This window comes from Camelus dromedarius, chromosome 10, assembly GCF_036321535.1.
Source record: "Camelus dromedarius isolate mCamDro1 chromosome 10, mCamDro1.pat, whole genome shotgun sequence".
In the NCBI taxonomy this organism is placed as follows: domain Eukaryota; kingdom Metazoa; phylum Chordata; class Mammalia; order Artiodactyla; family Camelidae; genus Camelus; species Camelus dromedarius.
This window is the reverse complement of record NC_087445.1, coordinates 76,794,012-76,805,659: the sequence shown is the minus strand read 5'-3', so window position 1 is coordinate 76,805,659 and position 11,648 is coordinate 76,794,012. Positions and strand designations below refer to the sequence as shown.

The 11,648-nt window shown below is 60.1% G+C and overlaps 1 protein-coding gene across 8 annotated transcripts in view; it reads right to left on the bottom strand.

Moving 5' to 3' along the window:
* Nucleotides 1-270: 270 nt before the first annotated feature.
* The window catches only part of ADAMTS13 (ADAM metallopeptidase with thrombospondin type 1 motif 13), a 29,171-nt gene continuing 17,793 nt past the window's right edge, over nucleotides 271-11,648 (bottom strand). For 3 of the 8 annotated variants that reach the window (XM_064490721.1, XM_064490724.1, XM_064490727.1), the window contains 12 exons: nucleotides 11,224-11,359; nucleotides 11,014-11,143; nucleotides 10,184-10,366; nucleotides 9,050-9,230; nucleotides 8,314-8,434; nucleotides 6,815-6,944; nucleotides 6,520-6,699; nucleotides 4,814-5,018; nucleotides 3,752-4,070; nucleotides 3,156-3,302; nucleotides 2,651-2,827; nucleotides 927-1,600 (listed from right to left, as the gene is read on the bottom strand). In XM_064490721.1, the coding sequence (XP_064346791.1) occupies nucleotides 1,212-1,600; nucleotides 2,651-2,827; nucleotides 3,156-3,302; nucleotides 3,752-4,070; nucleotides 4,814-5,018; nucleotides 6,520-6,699; nucleotides 6,815-6,944; nucleotides 8,314-8,434; nucleotides 9,050-9,230; nucleotides 10,184-10,366; nucleotides 11,014-11,143; nucleotides 11,224-11,359 (2,298 nt within the window). In that variant the 3' untranslated portion in view covers nucleotides 927-1,211. Of the gene's footprint in view, nucleotides 829-926; nucleotides 1,601-2,650; nucleotides 2,828-3,155; nucleotides 3,303-3,751; nucleotides 4,071-4,813; nucleotides 5,019-5,604; nucleotides 5,803-6,519; nucleotides 6,700-6,814; nucleotides 6,945-8,313; nucleotides 8,435-9,049; nucleotides 9,231-10,183; nucleotides 10,367-11,013; nucleotides 11,144-11,223; nucleotides 11,360-11,648 lie in introns of those variants that run through there. The other 5 variants (XM_064490722.1, XM_064490728.1, XM_064490723.1 and 2 more) reach the window with 5 other exon arrangements.

Sequence of the window (11,648 nt, the reverse complement as noted above, 5' to 3'; positions counted from 1 at the left end):
TAGCATAGGGGGCGGGGCCCGCAGGGACCTCGACCAGGTGTGCCCGAGAAGCCTCCCGCTTTTTAGCATAGGGGGCGGGTCCCGGCCCCGCTAGACCCCGGAGCCAGTCAAATCTTCCCGCCCCGACGGGCAGAGGGGCGGGGCTTCGCAGAGAACAGGTGCACCTGCATCAGGGCTCAATCTTGACTCCACACTCCCTCGCCTACCCTCCCTGGGTAGGAAGACGACCGCCTGGGGTGACCAGGGGTTTGCTGAGATCAGAAATGGGTCTGGAGCCCGACCGCGGCCAGGGAACCCCCGCCGTGCGAAGGGTGGGTGGATTTCAAGCCGCATTTGGACAAGTTATGTGAAGAAAACGCCACTCAGACCGCGCGTTCCGTTTATTGGTACTCGAGGGGCTGGACTGCCTTTCCGAAGAGTCCCCCCTTCCACGTTTCACGTTGGAGGAGGCCCTAAAGGAGATACTTAAGGTTGGAGGGAATTGGGATTGGAGAGTACTCAGACACCAGTCAGTCCTCCAGCGCTAGCCAGGCATTTTAACAGGCGCTCATACATGACAGGTTCCTTCCTTCCCCTTCCAGGACTGGGAGAAGTCACCCACCGTGCCCAATGGTCAACTGAAGGATGTGCTTGGAGAGGAAGCTAAGGCAGGGCACTGCCGCGGTAAGGAGCTCTAGTCTGGAGGGTCCAGTAATGGCCCCGAAGGCTAGTGTGGGCCTCAAGGAAGCCCTGGCTAAACTCCATCTCTGCCTGGCTGCCCTCTGACTCCCAGTAGAGTGTCTGCTGCCCACGAAATGTCGTTGTCCTCAGGCTGTGGATGTCCCGGATCTGGAAGAAAAGGAGCAGCCCCGAAGGGCCAATCACAAATGACAAAGAGCTAGCACTCATGAGCCCTTAACATACTCAGGGTCACATTTCATCCTCACACAACAGCATGATCAGGAAGGCACTCTTACTCTACCTAGGAAACAGGCTCAGAGAAGTTGTGCCTCTCCCCCAAGTACACACAGCCAGGGTGCCAGAGCTGGGATCTGATTAGAGAGGCCAGGCAGCCTCCTCCAGGGAGCCGATACCTTGCAGAGGATAGTTCTACTAAAAACTGTGTCAGGGGAGGGGCTCGCCCACTCTTCTGAAAAATTGTATCAGGGTCAAAAATTATGCTTCAGTCCTGAGTTAAATGGCGGTCTGCATCCAAAAAGGTCTTTTCTATTTCAGTCTTGTAGGGAGCTCAGCAAACATTTGTTGGTAAATAAGTGGAGGAAACTTTTCTCCCATTCTCTCACTGATGAATCTGAGGGTTCTGGTCTGGAGTAAACTAGTGGGTCCTCTAGCCCAGAATCCCCCAGGCATGGCTTTCCAGAATCATAGTTAAAGTCAGCCCATTCCTGTCCCCCTCCCGATAGCCTCACCAAGATGTAGCTGGCATCGGTTCCCTGGTTTCCAGTTCCAGTGCCCATGTCTGTGGCCAGGGCATGGATGACAATCCGGGCCCGTGGGGCCACGTTGATGAAGATGCGACAGCCCCCCACATTCCTTCCACCTGGACTCAACGATGGGCTCACGATTTCACCCCGGGGTCCAAAAAGCTGCTTGTCACATTCTGCAGGGGAGAGCATGTGGACGGATCAGCTGGGGACCACCTCAGGGCCACGGGAGCCCCTCAGAATGGCCACCATTGTCAGAGGCCAGGGCAGCTCACAGCCGGGGAGCAGTGAGGTAAGCAGTGTGGCTCTGTGATCAAGATCGGGGCTCCCAGGCAGAAGTCCCCATGGAACCCCATCTCTACCACTTCCCCAGCGGGTGACCCTAGGTGAAAGCTTTAAATGCTCTGAGCTTCAGTTCCCTCTGCTGTAGAGTGAGAACTGCAGCACACCCTGGGCAGGGCGGGTTTTAGGACTCGGTGAAGTCACACGGGCAAAAGTGCCTAACCCTGAACCCGCCCCAACCACGGCAGCGCCTCCTGCCTGCGCCTCTGGGCCGGGGCCTGTGCTTGCGGAGACTGAGAAATGAGCCAGGAGTAGGCAGGTGGGCAGCTGGCCCCTGGACAGACCGCTTGTGCCTGTGCTTCAAACTGAGGGGTAGGGGAGAAGCCCCCGAGTGTCCTACTCCTCATCTGACACCTGGGGGACCCAGAAACCTCAGGAACCATGGGGGAAGCCACCTTCAGCCAGCTTGGACTGCTGGAAGAGGGCCAGGCCCCGGAAGCAACCCAGAAGGCTACCCGAGGATACCAATGGAGTCGTGGGCTAACAGGGCTCTTGGGGATGCCATCCTTTGAAGAGGATAAGCCAAGAGGACAGTGCACCAAACAGGACTGGGGAAAGCACCTCACACAAAGACCTTAAAGGATCTTGAGGAACCTGAGTGCCAGGGCCAGGGTGTGGAGCTGCGGTGGCCTGAGGGAGGCAGAGGGAATGTGGCTAGAATCCCACGTCCACCTATCTTGCTGCAGGGCCCCAGAGAGGAAGGGACGCATGACATCTCTAGGACCTCATGTGCAGGGATGGGATGTCAGGGATATTCGGGACGGCAGGGCTTTTCCTCCTCAGTCAGCTCAGCTCCCTGTCTGCCTTGCCCACGGAGCCGGGACTGGCCCCGCTGGCAGCAGCACCCACCCGGCCAGCCTCTGGCAGGGCACGCCTCGCCATACCGCGGTGGAAGGTTCCCAGGGCAGGCTGGCTCGAATAGCGCAGCAGCACTCCGCCTCCCGGCCGCACAAGACGCTGCCTCACCACCAGTGTGTTGGCTTTGGAGCTGAAAGTCATGCCGGACAGCCTCCTGCACATCTTCCTCCACGTGAGCCTGCCCCAGAGCAGCAGCATCTCCCCTAGGGAGTGGCAGTGCCGTGAGGACCCAGCACCCCCTAGTCCAGGTTGGCAGCCCAGTGGCCTGGGGTGGACTGAGCTGAGTTCAGGCTCCAATTCTCCCACTTACTGGCTATGTGACTCTAAGTAACTGGACACATGACTTAAGCTTCCCTAGCCTCAGTTCCCTCATCTGTGAAATGGGGACAATCATACCCCAGTCACGAGACGGCTGTGATGGGTACAAATGGGGATGCACCTGGAGCATCCCCTCAGCAATGGGGCACACTGGACTCATGCCCACTGGCACCTGGCAGGCCCAGTCACGGGTGACAGTGGCCTTAGACCTACCAGCGCTGCAGTTGAGGGAGCTCTCAAGGACTCGGAGGGTCACCACCTCATCCAGGGGCCGTCCGATGGCCACTGCACAGTCAGCCTGCGCTGGGCCTCGCATGTCAATGGTTCCTGTTGGCTCAAGGTGCTGCCGGCCACAGGCACCTGGAAGGGGAGCGGGAGGACAGGTGAGCAGGGTGTCCGGGTGGGGCACCCCCTGCAGGGCAGGGCCTCGGGCCTTCCGTGCTGGGGAAGGAGACTGAGGGGGTGGGGGGCTGACGTCCTCCTCGGCCCAGCAGGAGCCTTCTCAGGCGAGGAGGGGGCTGCATGGGTCAGACCATCACCATCCAAGGCACAGAGCCGCCTCTGATGGTCCAGCAAGAGGGAGGCAGTATGTACAGTGGGCCACACAGGCCGGGATTCGGACTGTGAAACCTTCAGGTTACTTTCCCTTGTTGATTGTAAAAGTGAGCTTGCACTTTACCAGTGAGGAAGCGGGCCAGCCTGGAGACCCCCACAAGGAGCACGTCCTGCCTCTCCCAGGTGAAGACGCCTTTGCCCACCCCTCCTGCAGCCAGCCAGGTGCCCAGACAGAAAGGAGGAAGGAACATAACTGGACTCTGCTGGGCTTTCTGGGGTCCCAATCAGGAGTCCTTGAGGCCAGGGAGTGGGGGAGAGGAGGTGGGCCCAGGGGTGGGGCCGCTCCAGGGAAGCACCAGTAGTGGCAGCTGTGGTCTGGCCTGGGGCAGTGGCTTCCTCGTGGGGCGCCGGGCTGGGCAACCCCTGCCCTGCACAGGGCCCGGCCCAGCAGCCCCGCACTGTCACTGGCTTGGGCAGATGCTGGCAGAAGTCGGCTGGCACGGGCACCTGGGCCCGGGGTCCAAGGCAGGTGTCATGCCGGCGCTGAATGCCTTCCCCACACGAGACAGAGCACTGCCAGGAAAGAGGGGGAGGAGTCAGGGCTGACCTTGCCAGGGGGTCTGCAGTGACCACAGGCCAGGCAGGCTCTGATACGCTCTTTGCACAACACAGGAGGCGGATATGTGTGTCCATTCGACAGATGAGGAGACTAAGGCTCAGAGAGGTTACCTTGCAAGGGCCACACGGGGAGGAGGAGCAGGGACTCAAGCCCAGGTCTCTAACTGTCGTCTGGAGGCCTCCCTGCCCTCCAAACCCTAGAGCAGGGACCAGGAGGCATGGCTTCCTCCTTCCGCTCTCCAACACTCACCGCAGCCATGTCTGCCCTGCCGTCCGGCCCTGCCCTGCCCTGTCCGAGCTGTCATCTCCCCCGACCTGGCTGCCCAGGGTCCTTCTCACTGAGGCAGCGGGTGGCTGTCTGCCTCTTCTCCCCTCCATGCCGTAAACAAACCCCTCTGGGGGGCACCCAGCCCTATTTACCTTTGTCTCCCCAGAGCCTTGCGAGGTGCTGGTGTAGGGTGGGATTTGCTAATCCGTGTGGGGTTGTCAGCCCTCTATCTTCTGGCGTCTCTAGACTTCGGGCCTCTTAAGACCTAGCTGCCCACCCTGCCCCGTGTCCCGGGCCTTGCTGTGTCTTCCACCTCCTGACTGCTCCTTCCCCAACAGACCAGAGTCTCCCCTTCCTTTTGGGGGGGTCACAATGAATGAAAGCCCCACCAAGGTCCCCAGATGTGAGGCTCCTTGGCTGACGCACTGACCTGCAGCCAGGTGCTGACATGCCAGCGGTAGGTGCAGGCGGCAGTCATGCAGGGAATGCGGGTCTGCGGCCGCACCAGACCCGCACAGGCCCGCACATCCACCGCCGTGTCCTGGCCTCGGTCCAGCTGCACGCAGGCCACCGAGCGTGTGGCAGTGCCGAGACCACAGCTGGCTGAACACGGGCCAAGGGACGTGACTTTCCACCTGCAGGGAGAGAAGACCCCAGATAGAGGCTACGCCTCCCCAGAGATGGCACTGCCCCATGGGCTCCTCAGACAGTCAACCAGGACGGTTCTAGGCCACTGGGATCCAGAAGTACGGCCCTGAACCCCTCCCGTCCACTCAGGGTGGGACATGGGCGACTTACATTCTTTTCTGGACGTTTCTGTCTGACACAGAAGAGCATTTCATTATTTAAAATGCAAAATTACAAAGAAGAAACCACAAGGGAATTGTGAACGAAGAAGGTGACTATTCGCCCTCCCCCATCGGGCTCCACCCCGTCTCCGGACCTGTCCCACGTGGCTGCGGCGGTGGGCGCTGTGCCCCAGCTGGCCCACCCTCGGCTCCACTCAGATGCTGCCTCCTCCACTCTGAAGCCCCCCAGGCCTGCCCACAACACACCGTCATTAGAACCCACAGCACTGCGGGCGTTTTGCTGGACCATCACCCCTGACACTGGGTGCAGCCTGCTGGGCAATCTGTTTCCTGTGCCACTGAGCTGCCCTTTAGCCCCCAGGGCCTGGCCCGGTGGTGGCACATACCAGGCGCTCAGGCTGCTACCGCACACCTCGGCGCTGCCGATCTGGGCGGGCAGGGCTCCGGGCTGCAGGGCTCCTGCGGCTCTGGGCAAGGCAGCCCCTGGCACTGCGTGTCCAGCAGGACCTCCTCGTCCTCGTCCTCCCCCTGAGCCCGGGCACAAGACAGGACCCTCTGCGTGACCCCTCCCCCACAGCTCACACTGCAGGCCGCCAGCTCGTAATGCCACCTGGAGCAAACCAGAGTCGGGGGCACCCCGAGGAGCAGGGCTGCCCCTCACTTCCCCAGACTGGGAAGGGCCTGGAAAGGGTCTCTCTCTGGGGGTGAATTTTACCTCTCCACTGAGAGGCCGGGCACGATGGACAGAGAACGTACAGAATATCCCATTTTATGGAAGGGGAAGCCAAGGGCAGACGTGTCCAAAGGTGGGGGTGGGGTGGGGGGCAGGGCACCCAAGGGGCCCTGCAAAGACGTGTGCCTGCAGTAGGAACCCCAGCCCCAGCACGTGGAGCTGCCCCTGCCAGGCTCCTAATCCTTCCCGCTGTGCTGCCGCATCGCACCAACACGACACATCAGACTCTGTGTCCTCCATCCGTCTTGTTTGTGGTCTCCCCCCCCCTTTCCCGCAGCGACTGCTTCGGGAGGGCAGGGATTCCTGTCTGTCTTGTTCACTGCTGGGTCCCTGGTGCCGGAACAGCACCTGGGCGTAGTAGGTTCTCAAAAAACAGCAAGTGATGAAACAGATGACCATCAACCACGTGCGCCCACAGCCGCCCAGATCCTGGGTGACGGACTTCACACACTTTAAGCCCCCACAGCCCTCCAGGGCACCGGTGTGGCTCACTCCTGCAGGGGAGGACGCCAAGGGGCAGGAGCTTACTGGGAGGTGATGACGCCCGTCCAAGATGCCCCCCTAGGTCCTGCTGTCTCTCGGGAAGGGGCCCACCTGGCAGGGCAGGGCTCCGGGCTGCAGTCCTCGAGGGGTCTGGGCCGAGGTGACGGCCAGCACTTAGAGTGAGGCAGGGGGATGGAGCGGCCTTGTTCCATCCTCACACAGCGAACAGCCAGCGGCACCTGTCCCCCTCCACAGGTCACTGGGCATGGTGCCAAGGCTCGGGTCTCCCACCTGCAGAAAGGAAAGGCCAGTGCCCCGCAGGAAGCCACGCCCAGGGTCAGGCTCCTTCCTCCCCGGGGGACCCAGGCTGCTGCCCCTCCGCACAGTCTCCCTCCCCCTGACTCACCAGGCTGGGCACGGGGCAGCCCGGCAGACCTCCCACCGGCTCCCGGGTTTGCTCGACAAGCCACACAGCTCTTCCCCAACGGCTGTCCTGAGGGCAGAGTCCGTGCACTGGAAGTGCAGCTCCCTCAGGCCTGCAGGGAGGAAGGAGGAGGAGGGCTCAGCAAGGACCACAGGGGCCCAGCTCTCTGGAGAGCCCTAGCAGATCAGGCCCACGCAGGTACGAGTCTTGGCGCTGCCACTTACAGCTGTGTGACCTTGGACAAGTGTCTTAACCTCTCTGAGCCTCAGGTTTCTCATCTAATGGTGCCTACTTTGGAGGGCTATTTTTAAAGGGGAGCTATAAAGTGCCTGGCACGTGGTAGGTGTTCAACAGTGGTAGCTGATCTTGTTTCTTGAGAGACGTCGTTAAGACTTGCTCTAAGACAATCTCCAACAGTGTTTATCACAAAGACGTTATCAGGACCTCTCATCTCTCCTTTTGGAGTATCCTCAGAAGAAACCTCTGCACTCTCAACACGCGGGCGTTTGAGCAAGTGGTTAGAGTTTTAGCTTAAGAACACTGTGTATACATTACTATATATGAACTAGATAAACAATGAGGACCTACTGTAGAGCACACGAAACTATATTCAATTGCTTATTCTAACCTATAATGGAAAAGAATCTGAAAAGAAAACGTCCGTATGCATGTATCTGTATAACTGAACCCCTTTGCCGTACACCTGAGACTAATACTGTAAATCAACTACACTTCAATAAAAAATAAAATTAAAAACCAAAGAACACTGTGTATAAACAACAAGGTCTACTATAAGGCACTGGGAAGTATATTCAGTACCTTGTAGTAGTCTATAATTAAAAAGAATATGAAAAGGAATGTATGTACGTCTGAGTCACTGTGCTGTATACCAGAAATTAACACAACATTATAAATCGACTATAATTCAATAAAAAAATAAAAATGGGGGGGGAGGGTATAGATAAGAGGTAGAGCATATGCTTAGCATGCATGAGGTCCTGGGTTCAATCCCCAGTACCTCCTCTAAAAATAAATAAACCTAATTACCTCCCCCCACCAAAATAAAATAATTAAATAATATAATAATAAATGAAATATTTTAAAATAAATAAAAATTTAAAAATAAAAATATTAGTTCCAAAAAAAACCCACTGTGTATCTTAAAATTAATTTTGAACTGACTGTACGTCAATAAAAAAGAATGCAAAAAGAATTAATTTTGTTACTCTGGTTTGGCTGCCAGGAAGCTCAGAGCTAAGCCCGGGGCCAACCTCAGACCTTAAGAAAGGCCTCTCGGTGCCAGTCTGGCTGTGTTTGTGACCCCCCAGCTGATCACTGCGCACATGCACGTGGCCACCTGTACTCTGCCCCCGTCTCCCCGCACACAATGTCATGTCTCGTGTAGTCGGATTTTCTGCAACCCACCTCAAGTGCTTCTTAGATAAGAGTTAGCTGGCCCTCAGGAGCTCCGGGGGCCTCACCTCGCCCGCAGGAGACGGAGCACGGCCCCGCCAGGGGAGTCCACACGTGTGTGGCAGGGGCCTCCAGCCTGGCCCTGCCCTCTGCAGATGCAGCCTCCTCCCCCGGAGCCTGGGCGTCCAGCTGCAGGGAGCAAGCAACCGGGGGCAGATATGGGCTCCCCGCTCCGGACCCCTGAGCACCTGGCCCTCCACTCCCCCGGCCCCATCCCAGTCTCTTCAGAGAGAGCAGAAGTGGTCACCAGGCCCCCAGAGGGCTGCCCCGTTCCCAGGGACTTGCTTCCTGGCCCCCAGCGGACACCTCCCCACACACCCCACCCTGGCCTCTGCATCAGCGTGAGTAGTCGGGGCTGAGCTGGGGCTCAGGAGCAGATTCACAGGCCCCCTTGGCCCTGCCATCCCCACCGCCGTGGCAGGGGCGGCAGGGGGACAGGGTTGGCCAGCACCCTGGTCTGAAAGCAACACCGCCAGCCCTGAACCCGTGGACACCGGCTGGAGCGTGACAGCGTTTCTCCGTGCAGCAGAGAACTGACAGCCTTCCAGCAGGGCCTGGGTTCATCAGCCTGAGTGCCAGCGGGAAGAGGGCTTCCCAGCAGACCCCGGGCTCTAAGGTGATCCTGTGACCAGGGGGACAGCAGCCCTGAAGAAGGACAGTCTCCTAGCTCTGGTGGGGAGGCCAGTGCTCTCCATCCTCCTGGCCAGATGAGGACCCGAGAGCCCCTGCGCCCAGGACACTCACATGGCCCCCGCCTGGAGGACATGCTGCCTGGACACAGGGTTCAAGTGTAGCCAGCTTCTCGTCTGTGGAGCAGGCCCCAGCAGTCACCAGCTCCTCCGCGCCATCTGTCCCCAGCACACAAGTCGCATTCTGCCCGGCCAGGTCTGCTCCACAGGCCGATGAGCACGTGTCCGACACCTCCCTGAGGACAGCACAGGACAGCCATCAGGTCCTGCCTCTGCTACCGGGCAGTAGGTACAGCCCAGCTCCCACAGCAGAGAGGTAGTGACCCTGCTCCCCAAGAGCTCAAAGAGGGATCCCCGCAAAGAGGCAAAGGTCAGGGGCCTACCCAGAAGGCTGGGTGAGCTGCTGTTGGCACTTGGCTTGGCAACCAAGGTGCAATGACACAGGCCCCGACCCTCCCGCCTTCCAGAGGTGAAGGTAGGCCCCCAACCAGACGACAGCATCGCCCCACGCAACCGAGCAGGTGCTGAGAAACCAGGGCCAGATGCAATCGGATCACCAGGTCAAGGACGGGAAGTGCACCTCGCCTGCCAACCCTGAGAGGTGGTGGCTGCTTGGAGTGCTGTGTTGAGAAGGATTCTGAGGCAAGATCTGCCCTCGGTGGGAAAGAGTGGTGACTGCTAAGTCTGCCATGAATGCAAGGTGGGGAAAGATGCTCAGAGCCGCGTGTGGACCACCAGGGACCTAGGCCACCCCCCTCCCCACTGGACAGGCAACAAAACTGGGGTCCAGAGAGGCAGGGGGCTTGCCCAGGTCATGGAGCCAGTTAGTGGCAAATCAGAATAAGAAGCTCCTGTCAACTGGGACACCAAGGGGATGAGAGGCAGCGTGGAACTGACAGTAGCAATGACACAGTGACATTAATTGCTTTATATTCATGGCTTCCCTTGGTCCTCACAGCCCCTCCATGAGCAGACTCAGAAGTTCAGAGAGGGAAATGGCCGGTCCAGGGTCTCCTGGACAGAAGGTAGTTCTGAAGTTGGCGCTCACCCAGGATGGGGGACCCGGCCAGAGGCCTCAGGAAGAGGGGACACTCAGAAGGGGCAGGGCTCAGGGCAGGGTCAAGCCCTGCCAGGGAGACCCTGCCTGGATCTGGCCTTGGGGGGTGCCCTGCCCCAGCCCTGCGCTCACCTTGTGGGGCAGGGCTGGGAATTGCAGGTTTCCACAGCCGCTGGCTGCTGGGCCAGCACTCTGCACCGGGAGTGGGGCAGCGTCCTCAGGAGGCCGCCCTGGGCCTCCACGCAGCGCACCACCCGCTCCTGCAGGCCGCCCCCGCAGGAGGCGCTGCACGGGCCGAAGTCTCCAGCCACCCAGCTGAGGAGGAGAGGAACACAGCATGGGGCTCCTGGTCGGGCCCCCAGGCTGGCTCGGGGCGGGGATGCGGGGCAGGGGGCCAGCAGATCCGTCTCTAGGTGACCCACTCCCCTGGTTTGGGCTGGGCCAGTGTCCCTCCAGGTACTTGGACACTGTGCAGGCACAGCCAGCCCAGCTGCCAGCTCTCCAGCATCCTGGAGCAGCACCCGAGGCCAGGACGGCTGTATAAACGTGCTGGGGGTGGCCGCTCCAGCCTGCACCCCACAGGGACAGCCATACCCCTAACGTTACCTCCTACCAGCCGTACCTGCCAGAGCATGGTTACCTCCCTGAGCCCCACCTCCCCAGGGAAGGCGGTCTCCTCCACCTTGTGGTGAGCACCAGAGCTCAGAGAAGGCACGTGCTGCCCCAGACAAGGTGCAGTGGGTGTGGCACCCCAGGCTGACACCGTCACTCATGTCTGCCCGAGTCTCAGTGTCCTCACCTGCCATACGGGGACATGGACAGAACACAGCTCACAGGTCGTCTCAGGACTGAATGGATACACGCCCAGAAGCTGCTGGCCCAGCCCACCCGCATGGGCCCCATGAGCCAGGGAGGGCCCCGTGGCCGCGGTGACCCCGGCTGGAGCCGCAGACAGCACTCACTACGGGGGGCAGGGCTGGGGGGCGCAGGACTCTGACCAGGCCGCCGGCTGCCAGCTCCCTCCGCACCGGGCAGCCTCCACCCACTGGCCGCTGGCCTGGTCCCGACAGCTGTAGGTCACCCAGCGCAGCCCTGGGAGGGAAGAGGGATGCTAGGCCACCTCCGTGCAGGGGGCAAAGCAGGCTTCGGGCCAGCCATGCCTCAGGCCTCACCTGCCCCACAGCTCACCGAGCAGGCCCCCCGCACGGCAGCCCAGGCCCAGGCCTGCCGCCGCTTGGGCTGGAAGTAGGTGAAGGTGACGTCTGGGCGGGCGAGGGCACCGTACTCCGCACCATAGCGCCTGTAAACCTGCATAAGACGCACAGAAAGCCAGGGCCTTGTCCAGTGGGCTCCCTGAGGGCCACTGTCACGGCCACCTCCCCCAGGAAGCCTTCCACCGTTCATTCCTCCATCCTGTATCCTGTATCCTGTATTCTTTCCCTCAGCGAGCCATCACTGAGGCTGACCCCGTGCCGGGCTTGCTTGCCCAGGGTTGCTGCCCCAGGCTCCAAGAGCTCATGGTGGGGTGGGGTAGGTGGGCTGGTAGTGACAGACAACTGTAAAGTCCCTGGTGGGTGTGGGGGGAGCGATGTGCACA